The 21,184-nt window shown below is 37.4% G+C and overlaps 1 protein-coding gene across 1 annotated transcript in view; it reads left to right on the top strand.

Moving 5' to 3' along the window:
- Positions 1–21,184, top strand: part of SHOC1 (shortage in chiasmata 1) — a 129,302-nt gene that overhangs the window by 45,689 nt on the left and 62,429 nt on the right. Inside the window, exons 6-10 of the mRNA XM_043514997.1 lie at positions 7,782–7,944; positions 15,077–15,179; positions 16,135–16,285; positions 19,319–19,426; positions 20,494–20,623. Coding sequence (XP_043370932.1) covers positions 7,782–7,944; positions 15,077–15,179; positions 16,135–16,285; positions 19,319–19,426; positions 20,494–20,623 — 655 coding nt within the window. The remainder of the gene's footprint in view (positions 1–7,781; positions 7,945–15,076; positions 15,180–16,134; positions 16,286–19,318; positions 19,427–20,493; positions 20,624–21,184) is intronic.

Here is a 21,184-nt window from a genome sequence, read left to right as displayed (position 1 = left end):
GCCACTGCAGTCCTGATTCACAAAATTCCCAGGAATGTCTCCACATTTCACAGTGTGAGCAACAGATGGGAAATGGTGGCATATATAAAACTGCCAAAGAGGAACAAAGAGCACAAATATGAACAATAAAGCCACGAGAATCCCTTATTTCTGGAGAAGCAGAGCCTGTCTACCAGATGCATATCAAGATAAACCTGAAGGCTGACTGGCCCAGTTGTACATTGTGGAAAAAGGAATGGCAATTGATAGGTCTTGTTAGGGCCCCTTCAAAGTACTTAGGTTCTTTTGGAGTACAGGACGAAGGGGATGCCTACTGTACATTCTTCCTCCTCCCGCACCCCCCTTCCACATTTTCTCCCTAAAGGAAGAGAAAGACCAATCAGTTTATTTTTTTGCTTCTCTACTGGAGAGAAAGGTGGTTCAGACAGTGCAATTCCTTCCCTGATAATACTGTGTCTTCTCATAAACTTTCAGATTAGTGAGGCCTCAACATGTACAGTACAATGTGCTTAGAACACCCCAAATATTATGTATAAGGGCTTCATTAATTAATCTGAAATTATGATTCACATTATAATTATTGCTTCAGATTGCATCACAGGTTTTTGCATATGAACACCATCCAAAGCAGTTGCTAGAAGTTTACCACTTTGGGAAAGTGAAATAATTCGATCACTTAAACGGAGTTATGTCCCAGAGGACCCAGGTGGCTCTTGGTACAGCATTGTACAAGATATCCAGATAATGCTTACTAGTAAAGATACTATTCTTATCAATAATGCACGCATATTGTGGTTAATAATTGAAAGTACACTAATCTTAATTCACCTGATAACATTAAAAGCACTTTTTAAAAAATACACATTAAAAAAAATCAGATTCCTAAAGTTATATTACATATATCAGAAAACTTTGTCAAGGATATTTATTTCTGTTCACAGTCTAATTTACTCTTCAATATTTGTATATATTATACACATTATAGGAGTTCAAAGAGAGGCTAACTGCTTGCTCCATAGTTTGGTCAATCACTTTACAAGTTTTATATTACCTAGTTGTTACTTTGACACTTTAATCAACTTTACTAGAGCTAGATTTCCATATATAACTGTCTGTGAAAGAGAAAAAGAAGACTATGAAATTTGGACAATAAAAATGTTTAATGATACTTAACTGCAAATTAAAAATAATTTACAACTATACTTATACAAAAATGAATTGACAAGCCAAAGAGATTAAACGTATTTTGATATGAGAGAATTGTAAATTATTCTGTATGTTGTTGAATCTTATACTGAATTAACAGTTCAACATTGATTAATGTATACAAAGTAATTAAGACATGATTATGTCCAATAGCAAAACATATTGCTCAATTATTGCTTTTTGAGAAAGAAACTTAAAAAGAAACCAATTTAATTATTAAGGAAAACTTTTTTTCGGACTCATTTTAATAAACTACCTTCCTGTGCCCTTTTGAAGTATTTGAAAGGCATACAAAGTAATTCATCAGTGGCTTACTAGAGAGACTGCTAATGTTGGGAAGTAGTGCACAGCGCTCAGTGTGCAGTGCAATACCAGCTTGCATTCTCTGAGGCTTTAGATCTGTGCAGAGAGTGCCAAAAAAAAAAAAAAAAGAGAAAATTATGGATAAGTAGAAGTAATTAGGAATTAATATTATGCTTCTAATGACATAGTTATCCTAACCTTGGTTTTAAAAGATGCATAGTGTCAAATTAATGAAAACCTGAGATGGAATTCTGAATCGCCTCTTTGAATTTGTAATTCAAATAAAGTAAAGCCAAGATTTATTCCTCAAGAACTTGTTTTATTAATGCAGTATTCCTTCCAGGCCTGTTTGTGCATGTTAAATATTTATTATGGTTATCCTTCAGATTCTAATACTACACTTAATTTCACAGACCCACATAGGTTTTTATTAATCATTTTTAATTTTGACAAGTATAAAAAATGTAGCAATGTGCATCTTTTGAAGATACTTGTTTAAAACAAACTTTTTCAGCATGAAGAATATAAAGCATAGCATAGCAAATTACTCAAATATTTTAAAAATGTATGCACATTGACTTCCGAATTATTATTCTGTAAGCATGAATAAATATAAACAAAGTAAAACTTGGGAAATCCTGTGACAATCATTAAAAGATGTACAGTTCTGTTGGCATAACTGGAGGGTGAGTAGACGTGCTGAAAATCAAATTTGGGTCCGGTATTCCATTTTAGCATAACAGAATTGTCCCAATTCACCTTTCAGGACTTGTCTACACTTGCTGTGCCACTGCAGCACTTAATGAATACTACCTCTGTCGATGGGTGAGCTTATCCTATTGGTGTAGGTAATGCACCTCCCCAAGAGCTTATCCTATTGGTGTAGATAATGCACATCCCCGAGAGGGGAGAAGTCGTCCCATCAATTTAGCACTGTCTACACTGGGAGTTAGGTCAGTATAACTGTGATCTTCCACACCCCTGAATGATGTAGTTATACTGATATAAGTTTGTAGTGTAAACCAGGGCTCACATATCATCTTTATGTGTAGAAAGCCAATGATTTCAGTAAAAAGAAAAGGAGGACTTGTGGCACCTTAGAGACTAACAAATTTATTTGAGCATAAGTTTTCGTGAGCTACAGTGAGCTGTAACTCACGAAAGCTTATGCTCAAATAAATTTGTTAGTCTCTAAGGTGCCACAAGTCCTCCTTTTCTTTTTGCGGATACAGACTAACACGGCTGCTACTCTGAAACCAATGATTTCAGTGGAATTTTTCCAAATGTATCTCTGTGTGAGATTAGAATCAGGTCCTGTTCGTTTAAAATGTTAATAGCCATTCTGTTGTGTTTATAATGTCTGTTCTCAGCAAGAGGTCACATCGAGATGACTATAAATTGTTTTGCACCCAACTCCAGCTGTGTCCAGTTCAGTGCAAATTGTACTAGCATAAAAGCTCCAGGTCAACAAAGCATTTAAATTAGGGCTGCCAAGCGATTAAAAAAATTAATTGCGCTTAATCGCGCAATTAAAAAAATTAATTGCGCTTAATCATGCCATTAAAAAAAATAATCGCATGATTAATCGCACTGTTAAAAATAATAGAATACCATTTATTAAATATTTTTGGACATTTTCTACATTTGCAAATATATTGATTTCAATTACAACAGAATTCAAAGTGTACAGTGCTCACTTTATTTTTGATTACAAATATTTGCACTGTAAAAAACAAAAGAAATAGCATTTTCAATTCACCTAATACAAGTACTGTAGTGCTTTCTCTTTATCATGAACATTGAACTTACAGATGTAGAATTATATACAAAAATAACCTGCATTCAAAAATAAAACAATGTAAACCTTTAGAGCCTACAAGTCCAATCAGTCCTACTTCTTGTTCAGCCAATTGCTCAGACAAACAAGTTGGTTTACATTTGCAGAAGATAATGCTGCTTGCTTCTTGTTTACAACATCACCTGAAAATGAGAACAAGCATTCGCATGGCACTGTTGTAGCTAGTATCACAAGATATTTACGTGCCAGATGCACTAAAGATTCATATGTCCCTTCATGCTTCAACCACTATTCCAGGGAACATGCCGATGACAGATTCTGCTTGATAACCGTCCAAAGCAGTGTAGACCGACACATGTTCATTTTCATCATGAGTCAGATGCCACCAGCAGAAGGTTGATTTTCTTTTTTGGTCGTTTGGGTTCTGTAGTTTCCACATCAGAGTGTTACTCTTTTAAGACTTCTGAAAGCATGCTCCACACCTCATCTCTCTCAGATTTTGGAAGGCACTTCAGATTCTTAAATCTTGGGTCGAGTGCTGTAGCTATCTTTTTAGAAATTTTACATTGGTATCTTCTTTGCATTTTGTCAAATTTGCAGTGAACGTGTTCTTAAAACAAACAGCATGTGCTGGATCATCATCCGAGACTGCTATAACATGAAATATATGGCAGAATGTGGGTAAAACAGAGCAGGAGACGTACAATTCTCCCCCAAGGAGTTCAGTCACAAATTTAATTAACGCATTAATTTTTTAACAAGTGTCATCAGCATGGAAGCATGTCCTCTGGAATGATGGCCAAAGCATGAAGAGACATATGAATCTTCAGGGCATCCGGCACATAAATATCTTGCGACACCAGCTACAACACTGCCATGCGATTGCTTGTTCTCATTTTCAGGTGACATTGTAATTAAGAAGTGGGCAGCATTATCTCCCGTAAATGTAAACAAACTTATTTCTCTTAGTAATTGGCTGAACAAGCAGTAGGACTAAGTAGACTTGTAGCTCTAAAGTTTTACATTGTTTTGTTTTTGAGTGCAGTTATGTAACAAAAAAACCTACATTTGTAAGTTGCACTTTCATGAGAAAGAGATTGCACTACAATACTTGTATGAGGTGAATTGAAAAATGCTATTTCTTTTGTTTATCATTTTTACAATGCAAATATTTGTAATAAAAAATAACGCTTTGTATTCTGTGTTGTAATTGAAATAGATATATTGAAAATGTAGACAAACATGCAAAATATTTAATAAATTTCAGTTGGCATTCTATTGTTTAATAGTGCAATTAATCATGATTAATTTTTTTTAATCGTGATTAATTTTTTTGGGTTAGTCACGTGAGTTAACTGCAATGAATCAACAGCCCTAATTTAAATATGTGCTTAAATCTATAACTAATCAGCGAAGCACTTGAGCCCATGCTTATGTCCCAATGAAGTTAGTGGATTTACCCACAAATTTTAGTATTTTGATCAATAGGAATGGAATGCTGAATCAAGACTAAAGTGTGTATGATAACACAGCAGATATATTACAGAATTATAATTCAACTACAATTAAGATTGCACAGTTACAGTTTACGATTATTCATGCCATTTTTTGAAAGTTCCATGGGTAACCTTAACCATGTTCTCTTGTGCGTATGCATTATGATACAATTTTTAGTTATACTATGTCTCAAAGAATGCAATATAATTTGATTGCAATAATATTTTTTTTAAATGGCAAATGTATGTTTTTCCCCCCACTCTCCTAGTACTCAAAGATGGAGGAAACAAATGAACTCCTCACTAAACCGTTCTCAAAATATTCATTTTTGGTAGAGAGTAAAGCCTGAAAATTTTAACTCCCTAGATAAAAATTGAGTAGTTGTAAGCTAAAATAGGAGTTTTTAACAGACATTTATTTATGTGTCCTTAACTACAGGTTGCTCCAGCTATAAGGCCCCATCTCAATAAAGCAATTTAGAATGTGCTTATATCCACCCCTGTTCAGTAAAGTAGCTGAGCACATGCTTAATTGTTAAATGATAACAAGGTTATTAAAGCTAACAAGCAAATATGCTAATTAAAATTATTAAAATGCATTAAAGTAATTAAATATTAAGACTAATTGGAAACTAAGCCATTTTTCATACCTTTAAAGCCCTTTAGAACCATTTGATGAAAACAGACCATTGAAAAATAACTACATCAGGATTATAAATGCAGCATTGCTATGCAAATTGAGGACTCAATTATGCCTTATTGGCATAGCCTTGTTTTAGGGTATGTGGTGTTTCTGGATCTTTTCATTGAATTCATACCCTACTTGTATATTAAGCAAGGAAAAGAGTAATAGAAAATATTGCATTGGTGCAGTATAGTCAAATTAATGTTGGGGAACAAACAACTTTCTGAATGACTTTTGAGTGCTTAATTTCTCAGCCTTAATTTGCATTAATGTTTGGGGGATTTTTTTGCATTTAAATGCTTTGTTTGATAAATGAATAAATGAATAAATAAATATAGAGCCATTTGGTTGGGGATCTTACAAGCTTTACAGCAGAGATTGTAAGTCCATGATTGGGAGATATTGTAAACTTTGTAGGCAGCCCTAGCAGCTTTCATAGCCATTTTTAAATGAGCCATCTTTCAATGAGGTGTCTCTTAGTAAGGCATTACTTGTTGAATTGGTGGGTTTTTTTATATGAAATGATTTGTTTTGTCTAGCTGACAAACTCTGCACAGTTTTGGCAACTCTCTATGGTATCCCAAAATGGAGTGTCCTTAAAAGGCCTTAGGAAAAGTAGAATGTCTAGGAAAGTTCTAATGTGAAAGTGCAAAATTGATATTTTTAAATGTTCAAAGCTTTAAAGTTACTGAAAGTGGCTTCCTTTAAATGTTCCCCTTGTGAGTCATACTCCAGCTGCTTTGTGCCTCTCTGCAAGTGGAAAGCAGCCCTAGACCTGTCAGATCTTTCTTTAGAAGTAGTGGTGTTATGCTGGAGGTTGTTGGCTGCCTCCCAGCAAGCTTGTCTTTGATCTGTGGGCAATCACAAATCTCATTCAAACTATTGGATATGCTGGCCCCCTTCCTTCCATTCAGGCTATGAGGAAACAAATTAAGTGCCCCTTTGTTTAGTAATAGATGAAACAATGGAAGCTACTGCCCAAAGACTAGACGGAATGCAAAGACAGGGACTGCGGACTGATTTGATTGCAGCTATGTCTACACTACAATAAAACACCCACGGCTGGCCCAAGTCAGCCGACTGAGGCTCGTGGGGCTTGAGCTGTGGAGATATAAAATTGCAGTGTAGATTCTCGGGTTGGGGCCCAAGCTCTGGGGCCCTCCTCCATCGTGGGATCTCAGAGGCTGGAGCCCAAACGTGAAGTTTTATAGCCCCACAGCCTGGCTGCGGTTATTTTATTGCAGTGTAGACAAAACCTGTGTGAGCTGAAGCAGTCAGAAAGAGGCAGACATCCAAGACTGGACACAACACTAAGAGAAAGCTGAGAGAGAGAGAGAGCTTTCTGGACAGCATGCTGGCTGGAAAGAGACTTATAATTCTAAGCAAGGAAATTGTGTCCAATTCTTTGATTCATACTGTGGTCAGGGATAGGTAGGGTGACCAGATGTCCCTATTTTATAGGGACAGTCCCGATATTTGGGGCATTTTCTTCTGTAGACGCCTATTACTCCCCACCCCCGTCCTGATTTTTCACATTTGCTGTCTGGTCACCCTAGATACAGGACTTTGTGTACATTATTTGTAAATAAACAGTATTGCATCAAAGAAATACCTGACTTCATCACGATTTTCTCCTCCTAACAGAAACAACTCATAGTGCTGAATATTGGCTAACTTCTCAGGATAAAAAGTGTAAAAGTATGAATGAAAAGGGACCTTATCCAATAATTAAGGCCCATAATTTGAAGTATCTTAAAACGGCTATATTCTGATGTTCTGTACTTCAGCATTTTAAATGTTTTCTTGATTTTTAAATAAATCCACTGCTGTTGCCAAATTTTAAGAATGGGAAGGGTAAATTTTATGTTGTATCTATATATACACATTATACTGTAGAGATGAAGGACATAAGAGTACTTCATTCCCAGCAAAGGGAATACAGTACCTAGACACTGGTTTCATTTATATGTGTAAATTACCCAACAAAACCCTATTTGTAAAGTTTTACCTGACAGATGCTACTACACAAACAAGAAAGTGAATAGAAAGAAATCTTGTTAGTATATGCTTTTTTTAAAATAAGCCAGGGGGCTGGGAAATCAGTATTTGCCAAATGAAACATAAAAAGCGTTGCTTTAAGATTCTAAATGCTTTACAAACAATGAACATTTAAAATAAATTTAAAAATTGCAAATACTTAGCTGTTCTTTTACACAATTTTAACTGTTTAGATTTTTCTTATCCCTTTTACATTTCTTGCTATTGTATTATTATTTTTCTTATCTTGTTCAAGATTTATATATTGCAGATGAACTTGTTTTTGTTGATAATTTGGAAGAATATCGTAAACAACTACCTACTCTGCATACCCTCTTGTCTAGACTAAAAAATTTCTTAGTGAAGGATCCCCTCTTAAATTCTAAAGGACAGATTTTGACTGAAGAAAACCTTTTCAGGTACTTGCAAAGTTGTTATATAATTTTGAACATAAAACCTCTTCCTCTTGTTTTTGGATTATAAGTGTGATTAATATTGCCACTTTAGCATCTTAACTCATGTTATTTCATTATGGATTTTGTTCAGCTGTGATTTCTTTGTAATTGCAATGAAATAAGATATGTAATTGGTTTAAAAAACTTAATCTCTTTGTAATGGAAAGAAGAATGTGTAGGATGGAGGTTAAATACATTGTTAAAGAAAATAGAATAAGAGAGGTGATATGATTTTAGGGCCCAACATGTCTGATTGTTTCTGTGTGGTTTTTTAAATACAGCTTGCAGTGCTGAAACAATGTTCAGCTTTAAAAGAACCCAGTCCTCCTCAGTCAGTCAAAACTCCCACTGAGTTAAATGGGCAGGATTTGGATTTATGCCTGCATAAAGTTCACTGCAGATCGAGATCTTAACTTGCTGTTTAACTTAAACAAAAGAAAAAAGAAAAGTAGGGCAGTATGCAAAACTTATCCAATTGACTATTAAATACTCTTCATTTGCCCACCAAGTTATCTGAAATTGTTCATTAGCTAGTTTAATGTTTTGACCTTTTTATATAATAATTTTATTTATTAAATACTCAACTTTCCTCAGAAAAAGCACAGAACAAATAATTAAAATACTCCATGATTAAGAAAATATTATAGGCCTATTATTAAGGTTTTCCAATACTCCTCATTATAAGAACTTGTTTTCAGTTGCTTGTATCTTTGTCGAATTTTAACCATTTGGGTTGAAACATTCCATACCAAGTTTCTGCCTCAGGCTGTTTATTTTTGCAAATGTTTCAGCCAGAATGGTTCACCTGTTTCTGAGAACAAGGCTAGTGAAAAATATGTTTGTTTGTTTTTTTCTTTTGTTCACATTGAAAAATTCAGGGATATGAAATTTGGCAGGGGGATTGCCTTTCTGCCAGGGATGTGTCTTTTGTCATCCCCATTAATATCTACACAAATTTGGCCGAGTTATAAGCCTTTGAAAAATCTCAGTTCACACATGCTAAATAGAGCTTTGCAGCTAAATCATGCTGATGTGGAAGACATCTGAGGGGTGGATCTAAAGGCTCCAACCGTGCTGATGAAACATGTGGCTGTCAATATGATATCACATGATGGAATTTCCATTTTTTTCAGTTAGATTTTTTTTTTAAGCAATCAAATTACACACTCAAACAACTACAATAAAATCATTATTAAGATTACAAAGGCAAGCACTCAAAGGTTAGGAAATGCCAGAATTAAGGTAGCTTGTGCAACTGTAATTCAACCCCCCTTTGCAGATGCATTATTGTACAATCTTTTTCTGTAGGACCTCTGCCTCATTCAGTGCACATGCTCTGGCAATAAATCAGGGTTGTGTAATGAAAGAGAATGTTGTTTGCAGGAACCCAGCCTTTTGTTGCAGAAGTTGGAAGGTATGTAGTGAATGAGGCAGGAGACTGCAGGAGGAAAAAGGATGGTCTTGTGGTTAAGTCAGTTGAATGCTGCCCTAGAGACCTTGATTCTATCCCGGTCTCTGCCAAAGAGTTCCTATGTAATGCTGGGCAAGTCTTTTAAGCCAAACTTTTCAAAAACAGTCACTAGCTGTATGTTCCTCATTTTCTTTGTGCTCAACTTGAGACCCAGGGGTCTGATTTACAGAAGTGCTGAGCATTTACAGCTGGAACTGAAGTCAATGGGAATTGTGCTTTGAGCATATAAAGTGCTATATAAGTAATCTGAAAAGTCACGTCCTAGGCATCTCAGATTGGGCATCCAATGTAGTAGATTCTTTTGACCTTAAACCTCTTTGGGACAGATTTTTAAGTGTATTTGTGTGCCTAAAGATGCAGACTGGTACCTATTGGGATTTTCAAAAGCACCTAAGCACCGCATTCCCATTGGCCCTCGATGCCTCAGTTCCCGTTTGTAAAATGGGGATAATAATAATATCCCCTTATCTGACAGGGTGTTGTGAAAATTAAGTCATTATTCTGATGAACAGTATAAGAAGATAAGAATGGCTATAGTTGGTCAGAGCAAAAGTCCATCAGGCCCAGTATCCTGTCTTCTGACAGTGGCCAATGCCAGATGCCCCAATCGGAATGAACAGAACAGGAAATGATCAAGTGATCCATCATCCCCTGTTGCCCATTCCCAGCTTATGGCAAACAGAGGCTAGGTACCCATGAGATGAATAATTCTGTCTTCAGAGCAAGGTTTGAATAGGATGCAGTAACGCCGGGGGCCACCCATTAAACAATAAGAAAACAAAATGTTTAATAGCTATTAAGTGAGGATTATCCATTCTGTGCACTGAACAAGGCTGGGGGTACTGTAGAAAAAATATGAGTAAAAATAGTCATTAAAGACTGTGAATGGATATGCACAAAGGGACTTAATTAAGTTTGCACATTTCTAACTTTTGAATACTTGACTTTGCAAACTAAATAATGCAGTGTAGTTGTAGCCATGTTAGTCCCAGGATATTACAGAGACAAGGTGGGTAAGGTAAAATCTTTTATTGGACCAACTTCTGTTGGTGGGAGAGACAGTGTTTTGAGTCACACAGAGCTCTTCTTCAGGTCTGGGAAAGGTACTCTGACTGTCACACCTAAATGCAAGATGGAACAGATTGTTTAGCATAAGTAGTTAACACATACATGGATTTAGCTGTGATGCTTGGAGTACCTTTCCCAGATCTGAAGGACTGCTCTGTGTGGCTCAAAGCTTGTCTCCCTCACCAACAGAAGTTGGTCCATCCTAAATAATGTTCTTTTAACAGGTTGTGTGTGTGTATAGAAGAATATAAAGTACTAAAAAGCAAAACCAACAGAATAGAGGAATTAAAATGTAGGGGAGGTGAGTTACACAAGTTCTGACAATGTTCAAGAGAAAAAATACTTGAGCCAATTTTTTTTAAGAAGTGAGGAGGAAGATGAAGGAACTATTTGCAGACTCTAGCAATTGCTGACTCAAAAGCTAGAATGCTCTCTGACTTTAGGTGCAATGGGGAAACCCCTAAAAGGCAGGTAGTGTTATGACATAGATATCCACCAAGCTAATGCTTAAGAAAAAGGCCTCTCAAGCAGGTGGTGTCAAGAAACATCACTCTCTCCTTTCAGTGGCATGGCAGTTGTTCTGGAATTTATACCAGTGGAGCTTAAGAATACAGTTTCAAGAAAGCAACTGCATGGATATTGGGAAAAAATAATGGCATCAGTATTTCCTGTTGCCATACTAGGCATTATGATTATGCATAACAGTAAAGAAAAAACTCTTTGTTACCATGAATAAATGAAACCAGCTAGAGATGAATCAAATGACTGTCACCAACCACGGTTCAAATCTGCCCTCCGATATGGGTACTTTCAGATACATCATTACATACCTTGTTTTCTCTTTTAATTCAGTGAAACTTTCTCAAAGGGGTCTAAGTCTGGCTTACATTTGTGCACACACAGATTTGTGCATGCCCTTTTTAAATGCTAACTGTATGTGCAGGCATATAGACTTACATGCACAAACTGTTTGTTGAAATTGGATTTGCCTACGCAAATCCAATCACCTATGTGTGCGCAAGTGTTAGAATTTATTATTTGTATGCACAGCTGATAGTACCTGAAAAATTCACTTAAATGTGTTAGCACTTGAAAACGGTGCAAGCAGAAGTTTGTGCATACAGAATTGCTTGTATACAAATGGAGATAAAGTTTTAAAATTTGTCCCTAATTTTTTTTTAATTCGGTATTCATGACTAAGGCTAAGATTTTGTCACAGATATTTTCAGTGTAACCCATCTGCCCATCAGAGTTGGCAGCAACAAGGGCCGGGTTCAGTATCTAGGGGTTCCATTTCACTAATACAATGCAAAACCGGCTCGAGTCCCCACCCAGTGACCTGGGACAATTACATACCACCCCCCTGAGTGCCTCTAAGAGGCAATACTTCCCTTCTTGCAAGTACAGAGTCTGAGTGTAGCAAAAGCCTTTTAATAAAGGAGGGAAACAATGCGATATTACATTGGGGAAACATCACAAACAGGATTCATAACACAAACCATGAGCAAAAGACCCACCCCCAAGTAAGTTTGGCAGTGTCCTTTTCCCCTCAGGGTCTTAAGTCCAGCAACCCAACAGTCATCCCACCCACAGTTTCTGACCTTGGTCAGTGTAGCCCCGAGAGTTCAGACGTTCATCTGCAGAGTTTACCTCCCAGCCTGGGTGGAAGTGAGGGGAGGTATGGGGGGGCCTCTTATGTGTTCTGCTGCTCAGGTTGATGGCCGATTGCCACACCTCTCTGTGGGGTTCTGCTGCAGGATTCACCGCCAGCTGCGCCTCTCCACCAGCCGTCCTGCTGGCCGCTCCTCTCCGCCAGCCACCCTGCCATCTTCTCCACGCGGCTCTCCGCTAGCCGCTCACCAACTTGTCTTCAGCCCTGCCCCAACTCTCAGTGAGCTCAGCTCTTAGTAACTTCAGCTCTCAATGATTTTAGTAGGGGAGCCTCAGTGCTGGTGCACCACTAGCTCAAGGTAGGTCTAATGCTTAGACCTAGATATCAGTGATTTCAGCTCTGCAGCATGGAACAAGACTCCTAATAGAGTCAAAATTAGCTCTATTATTACACAGTGGAGAGCAGAGGGGTCAAAGCACTGTTCAAGGCCCTCAGAGGGCACCCACACTATCAAGTACAGATCCCTATCCCCAACCTCTCTCAATTCACTGAGTTTTGGAACCCATGTCCCTTGCCTAGTCAGTGCTACTTAGTTGAGGGCGAGTCCCTCTGTCATCAAATGCCAAGTACAGTTCTACTGTCCTTGAGTCACATAACCAGGATAACAACCCTTTATTACTCCTGCTCCAATAACAAAGAGACTGGGGATCCCACAGCAGCCAAAGTGACCATTTGGGCAAGCAGTCCATCATGCTAGGCAGGGTGGGTGTGCTCATGCAAACGAGATCAGCCCCTGAAGTCCTTTTCCACAGCTCACTACCAGAGGTCAAGGTAGAGCTCATTCTGACTCTGCTTACATCAGTAAAAGTCACAGACAGGTCACAGGCAATAATGAAAAATTCATGGAAGCCTGTGACCTGACCCTGACTTTTACTAAAAATATCCATGATAAAATGAGAAGCCTCGGCAGCTGCAGGTAGGCTGAGAGCTCCAGGGGCCCCCACCACCCGTGGGGGCTCCGAGCTCCAGGGTCCCCCTCCACTGGCAGCTCCCAGCTGTGAGAGTCTCCCCTGCCTCATGCGTCTGCCAGAATCCAGGACCTCCATGACTAAATCGCCGCCTTATTCATGACACACACACATCTCTGTTGGGCAAGAGGAATTCAATCCTTTTTTTTAGTTCTAGATAATATAATAATATGCATATCTTAAGGTGCATATATTGGGCCCTCAGTCTTTATAAAATCTTTCCAATTGTGTACTGAATTGCTGGATTTTCAGCATCTTATAGTAATAGTATACCACCAATATATACATATAAGTATATGTATACCATACTAATACGTATATTGTACAATCAGCTATAGTATTTTATTTTATACAGTTAAGGACACCTGTATTTATATCTGAGAGTACAATCTCTAAAAGTATGTGCAGTTTAGTTACAATTCATCTTTCATTTGTATGGAATGTAATCCAATAGCCACCATAATTCATGTCTGATTCATAACATTTACTAATCTTATTATATAAGCAGATCCATTTATACTGGTTCACACTGACTATATGAAACATACATTTGGTAAAATATAGTATGACATTTCTGCTGTTTGTTTTTTAAATGATGCTCTGAGAAGTAAGGATTAATAAAAACCCCTCCATAAATAAAATAGAGGTTCTTCCTCTGGGGAGGAATTCATCCCCAACAGCTGGAGAGAGTGATCCTGGCCCCAGTTACTAGATGTCCTGGCCCTTAAAGTGTTTGTGTTTATATGTGTTCCTTTTTCCTTCTCCCTCCAATGCTGACTGGGAGGAGTTTTCAGCATCATCCTGTCTCTTGTCCTTGGCTGAGCTCCTAGATGTGACACTCAGATTGTGTGAGAGGTCAGTTTCTTTTTCAACTGTCTCCACTGGAAATATGCTGCCAAAAATGTAGAAAGCAAAGGAGGAGGGTGGTAACCGGAGGCCAAGAACTGGTATGAAGACATGCAGACTTCATGTGGATGGCACTGGCCTCCTGCTGATCCATACAGTTTGCTGGCAGTCCGAGCAGCTTGCTCCAGCTGAGGAACAATGCTTCCTCCGTGGAACAGTTAGGGAGAAGTATCCACAAAGGAGAGCCATCCTTTACTCAGGCAAACTTCCACTGAAATTAAAACTAAATAAAGATCTCAGGATTTGGGCTTTAGTAATTTATACTCTTAAATCAAAATTATTATTTCTGGGAGGTAGTGGTGCCCCAGAGTTGGTGAGGAAGTGTACTCCCTGAACAATAGTGCATTTCACAATCATAAAGCCTTTAAAAACTTGGGGGACAAGGCACTGGGAAGTGACTCTATGCACTCTCTCCTTCTTCCTGCACTCCTTCACAGAGCAAGTGTTAATCTAATTCTTCCTTTTTATTTCTTTTGTATTTAAGAGCCTATCAGTTCACCTTTGAAGAACATTTTTAGATTTTAATTTTATTTAATATTAAACAGACTTTGTCTTATTTCATTGCATTAATACATACACAGTGATTCACAGAAAGAAAAGTTAAAGTTTATAAAAACTGAAGGATTCAAGAAATTTTGATTTGTACAAAACCATAAAAGCTCTTCATATATCAGAAAAACGTATTTGGTAAGAAAATGAGATTCTACAATCTTGCAATGTAAAGCAATTTCAAATGACTGGGGAGTTTGAATGTTTTGACAATGATTAATTCTGAAACTGGTCTATCCTAAAAGTAGCAATTCTTGGAAAGTACGATGAACAGGTATCATGTCAGTTTAATGTTCAAATTATTACAGCATGCCTTAGAATTGTTTTCCTAGAAAATTGTAGGTTTTTAATCATTTTTCTGACATGTATTGTCATCAAGGTTACTATTAAAACTTTGCATCATGAATATAAAACAACAAATTAAAGAGAAGTCACTTGTGCTATTTTGCTGATCTTTTATAGGGAATGTTTGACTTTCCAAAGCAACTCAGAGACACACAAAAATGAAAAAGAACTACATGTAACTAAGGAAATTTTTTGTCGAATGTCTTTAAAGGATGAGGAGGTATTATAAATAAGTTTAATCACAGTGATTTTAGTGACTGCTTGCCTAATACACTTATCAATATACGTAATTGTCTTCTGACTTAAAAGTGACTTGTAAGTCACTTAAATAGAATTCCCTTAATTTTTGCAAAATGTGCCAAATGCCTCCATTAGCCAAGATTTTTAAAAAAGAGTATTAGTTTAAATCAGGTTTTTTGGTTTTGTTTTCTTGGAGGCCTGTGATGGGAAGCTCCACTTTTGGTGTCTATTTCTGCTATGGTCAGATGCATCAGCACATGCTAGATTGGTGACATCAGATCAAAAGTGGAAACCAAGTGGAGAAGGATCTAGCCTCTGTGTGTATGTCTTGGATGGGTGGGTGGAGGGGGAAGAGAAGGTTCAGGTAAGTGTCTTTTTTACTATTATGCTCAGTTTCGCAACATTTTAAAAATAATATTTCTTACACTTCAAGGCACATTATGTCTCTGCAGAGGCAGAATGGCACTGGGGAGGGCAGAGTAGATGCATCACTGAAGGAGTGAAGAAAGTAGTCAGGGAGCATGCTGAATAGCAGGACTAATTAAACCTAATTCAAGTATTTATATCTGGTGCTTTTTCAGCATAGCCAAACCATGGTGCAAAGGGAGAGTGAGGGTATAGTCCCTCTCTGACACCATACCACCAAGAGCAGGCATCATGTCAGCACTGCCTGTAGCATTAATCAGTTCCTCCAGTTATTTTTACACCAGTACCGCACTTGACTTGGACTTTTTTTTCTGTGAATAAAAGTAACTTATTTTAGTTTGATTTCTTTTTCCCATGAATTGAGCCTTCTTTCTACTCTTAAGCCAGTCTTAGTCTAAATTTCTGCAACCTATTTAAAACTAAAAAAAATCAAAATTAAATAGTAAAAGCAAAAAATCACAAATTTAAAACTTACCTATCTCAGTATACTCTATTTATTATTTTTTCAGTCATTAATGCTGCCTGTTGAGTTAGAATCCAACAAGACAATAAATTTCAGACGGAAAGTTGAGATTCCATCGTGCTTGGAACTGAAAGAGTTATTAAAATTAGCACCAGAAATTATAGCAGATGAAAGCAGGAGTGAAAAGCAAATCAAAGGTGAGAATTATTTTCTTGATACGCTGAGCCCGATTCTCCTCTCATTTGCACAGATTTCACACCATTATCTTTTTAACTCCATTATCTTCACTTCCATTACTACTGATTCAGACTAGTACAAATCAGATGAGAATAAGGCCCATTTTGTGTATGAAATTATGGATCAGGTTTGGCATATCAAATTTCAAAGTATTAAAGTTTCTTGTAAGCAGCCAAAAGGAAGTGATCTCTTACATACTGTACACCTCAATTCAGGCCCATGTTATTTCAGAAGGAGATATTGTTATTGAGGTGGAAGAGTGATTCTAATGACAATAACTGAATAGGTTAGCCAAGCTAAGATGAATTTTTTAGACATCCCAGAGTAGTTTACAATAATTCATGCAGTACAGTCACTCCATATAAATTGTCCACAATATCACAGGGGGAGTTGGTAACAGCCTCTGTATTTACTTTGACTACCATCTCTATTTCAAAATATTCTTATGACCTTTTCTTTGAGAAGTTCTCCCACCTCCATTGTTAGCAGCAGATCTTTGATATTCAGTAGCCTGATAGTTATTCCCCTGCTGAAGTGCCTTTTCTTTATCCCATGAAACTCCATTTGCATTTTTCTATTAAACTTTTAAAAATCCTTATTTTCTCTTTTGTGCCTCAGGAAATTTTTGGCAGCCTGCCAAATAATCACTAAAAATACAAATATTCTGTAGGCTGCCAAAGTAGTAGTGGCAGATGATACTATATTGTGAATACCAAAGCAACTGTAGTGATGGAGGGGAAGTAAGAGATGGACGGGGTTCCATATCCTCTGGACCTGGTCCATGACCCCAGTGCTGTATGTGCTGCATGGGGCAGAAACCCACCACCTCTTGATTGGCAGGAAAGAGAGCTAGGCCAGCTTCTCCCAGAGCAACCCCCAGCACTTGACCAGTGATCCATTTTCTCCTCATCTTCCAAGAATACCGTATGGGATCAGACATCCTAATCTCACACCATGGAGAGAAAGAGCCAGCTGGGTTCCCCCTACCACTATCCACAGAACCCAGTGGTCCATCACTTTCTTGGTTAACAGCTTTCTCCTGCTGCCAACTAACCTAGTTAGGCCTTAGTCCTTTTGCTCCAGTGGTAGTAGCTTGTGTTACAGGGCTGAAGGTCCAGGAGTCAAACCCTGCTCGTGACATGGGGATGCCTCAGTTGTACGTAATAGAATTATTTTTTCATCTTTTTCCTTTAAAAAATAACTCTAAGAAATAACCCACAAAAATGAAAAAGAACTGTACAAGCAACCATAAATCTGGAATTTCCTAACTTTTCAGTCCTTGACTTTGCAACCTAAACAACATTCTTTTTATGCAATATTTTGTATGTAATAGTGCATTGTAGAATCTACCAAACACAAATAAACTTATTATTATAAACATCGGATTTTCTATGTTTGTAAACTAATTGTAATTTTCACAATTGTACATACAAAGGAGTAAAAGAAAAATCAACATCTAAAGCATTAGACCAGAGAAACAAAATAATAAATAGTGATGGCAGCACTTTCACAGTACAAATGTATATAGCAAACTTTTGTCAATGCATGTTAAAATGTAATCTCAATTGTACACTTCATGAGTGCTAAGAATTGTTGTTATTACTTAGCATGCATATTAGAGTTTTCCTTCAAAACCTTATGGAAAGCCTGAGATTAGCATCAGAACACATCTAAGTGAAAAACAAAAATTAGTAAAATACCCTTCTACAATGTTTGTATTTCTGAGGCTTCTAGTGGCTCAGATAAAAACACTACAACCCTGCCAAAGACCAATATTCTTCCCATATGTCTATCAAATGTTTACCATGAACTGAATAACATGATTAATAATTTAAACACAGACCAAGGTAAACTCTTTCATGAACCTGCTGTTTCCCAGGATTCCCACTGCACATCTTATATCCTTCCTCTTGTATCCAAAGCAGAGCAGCTTTTCATACATCCCTGGATGGGATGATATGTATCTGCTCTGATATGGTAGGTCAGTACATCTATTTTCAGCCCTGGGAAGCTAGGGCAGGACAGGGAGGGAACTCTCTCTCTCTCTCTTTCTCTCTCAAAGAAGTCCTTTACCAGGAATCAACAACATCTGTCTAGAATTTGGATTGACATTTTAAAGCATTAGCTTTTTTCTCTAAATAAAAGAACAAACAGACATTCAGTGAAATTGAAAAGTGACATACAAAGCTGATAAAATAAATCATTTTTCACACAAAATACAGTTAACCTGTGATACTTATTGTCATGGGGTATAATTTAGGCCAAGATCTTAGCAAGTTTCCAAAAAGGATTAGATATTTATATGGATAACAAGAATATTCAAAGTCAAATAGTAAATATTAAAAAAGAAGAGTTTTGGAAGCATCAGAAACCCTCTGGCTTTGCAGGATTAGTGTTACATCTTCAGTGACACTGCTCAGTTCTTAAATCAGTGCTTGTGGCAGTAACTTACCTGTGCAGCCATGTAGACTGTGGCTGAAGTCTCAACTTGGCCAGAAAAAAATGACTATTTAATTCATTTTGGCAAATGAGAGAATTAAAAAAGGGGTTTTTTTTAGCTCAGGCAGTAGAGGCTCATGCTTTTATGTCTAGAGGTCGTCTGTTTGATCCCAGCTGCTGACAAGCGACCCATAGGAGTGGTGTTCCATAAGTTAGGAGGAAACTTTCCCAAAGGACAGGTTATTTCATATCTAGCTAATACATGGTTTCTTACATATTCCTCTGAAGCAGCTGGTACTAATCACTGTGAGAGACAGGATATGGGACTAGATGGACCACTGGCCTGATCACATATGGCAATTGTTATGGTCTTATGAACACCTTCTGCTGTTTGCATGGTAACTGATGGTAACTGCACTACTTTGTATTGATAAATTCAAAATTATAATGGGGGATGAATAAAAACAGAAACAAAACATTGTTCAAGAAACAGCTTTGAGGAAAAAAGGAAATAAAATGGTTATCATTTGTGGCACTTTTTTATCTCTTTTCAGATCTTACTGCAAATATTACAAATGAAATAGAAATTTCAAAATACTGTCCCACAATGGAAGAGGTTTGTTTCAATCAAAACAGAAATCCACTGGAATGCAGTGAGACAGGTAGGAAGTGCTATATAAGCAAATCCAGTGGTGGTTTTTAAGAACTATTATTCTTTGATTATCCATATGTATTCAATTATTTGATGCACACATATCCTGTGCATCTGAGATCAGACTCTATGGCCAGAGATGTCAGGTGGGATGCACTTGTGCCCAGAATGAGTTCGCACCCTAGCCTCTCACCCCTCCTGAGTACATAAAGGGCAGAGTGAGGCCAGTCGTTCTTCAGGTTTTTACCACCTGTGACTGCAAGACAGAACTGCATGGAACATCCTTACCGCTTGCACTTGGCTAGCTTTGTTTGTAACTAGCTTAGTAAAAAAAATTAGTTAAAAAAATAAAGAAAAAAAACAAGTTCCTTGTAAGCTAGAAAAATCAATAAGTACGTCTGAAATTCATTTTACTGTAAAAAATAGGGCAGTAAATGTGACCTACAAGAGATTGCTTTGACTCCCCAATCTTGTTTGCATAGCTGGTTAAAAATATAGGGTCTGATCTTGCAAGTGCTCTGCATATGGAACGTCAATTGAAATTGATTTCAGTGGTAGTCTTCTGTGACATTTACAAGACTAGGACTGTAAATAGCACTGAATTTTATTTGCATATGAAACAATAATTGACTCCCTCAGAGTTTGAGGTATCTGAGTTGCAGACTTGCTGGTTTCACTGTCAATGTGAGTGATATTAGAACCATCACAAATATAATCTGAAAGAGCCATTCCATCTATGTAAGAGCTACATAACTGAGCCACAGCTGATCAACATTTAATTTTAAAAAATGCCCCAAAATAATAGCTGGTGATTTTAAATTCTGAATGGTTGGCTAGGTGTGCAGAGATTCCCAGAATCACATAGAAAAGCAGTAAAAAAGTGTGACTTATGCATTACTATTACCCCATTGTCTAGATATTAAAGTACCACAATTTGCTCTTTATTGCTCAAGTGATAAAACATAAAATCTTCATAATAATTTTGAAACACAAAATGTAACTGGTGTCAGTTATACATAAATATTTACATTTTTCACTTTTTTGTGAAATGTGATGTCATTTTTCTGCAATTCCCAGTTAGTTATGCTTTATATCCTCAATATGAAGTAGAAATACCGCTAACTCCACCATGCAGACCACAAAGATCACATGTGAATTCACTTCATGCAGGACTTCAGGCAGAACCTATTTCTCCTGTTGGTAACAGGTAAGTAAAAGTTTAATGAGAATACAACTGGTACAACCTCCTCCAAATTAGTGCAAAACTAGCTCCATTGGATTTTGTTAATTTATGGCCTCATTCTGTGAGATGTTCATTGCCGATGGTTTTGTCCATTGTGTACTTTGCCTTGGAGAGAAACATTACTCCAGGGAATACACCCTGTGCATGGTCTCAGTGCATGGAGCTTGAAAAAACCAAGAGAGTTGCTTTAAGGCTGTCCTCCTGTAAGGAGGCTTAATATCCTGAAGATCCAGCTTCCTCCTTGGGGAAGGTGAGGATTCATACCTATATGGCAGTGAATCCTCCAAAGTCCTCAGCAGAGAAGCACCCAGTGAGTACCTTGGCCGAGTACTGGGGATATCCATGTGGTGACAGAAGTATCAGCAGGACTGTTTCATGGCTGCTTCTCTATTATATTTGCTAGAGTAGCCTTCACAGTCTTAATATCCTCCGTGCACAGACGTGGAAGGACTAAAGCATCCTCTTGACAGGGTACTTCTAGTCTCCCTCCCTACCACTGTGATCCACACTAGCTTCCCCTTGCTT

Source organism: Dermochelys coriacea, chromosome 5, assembly GCF_009764565.3.
Source record: "Dermochelys coriacea isolate rDerCor1 chromosome 5, rDerCor1.pri.v4, whole genome shotgun sequence".
Taxonomy (NCBI): Eukaryota; Metazoa; Chordata; order Testudines; family Dermochelyidae; genus Dermochelys; species Dermochelys coriacea.
Note: the sequence above shows the minus strand (reverse complement) of the source record. Positions and strands in the feature narration are given on the sequence as shown.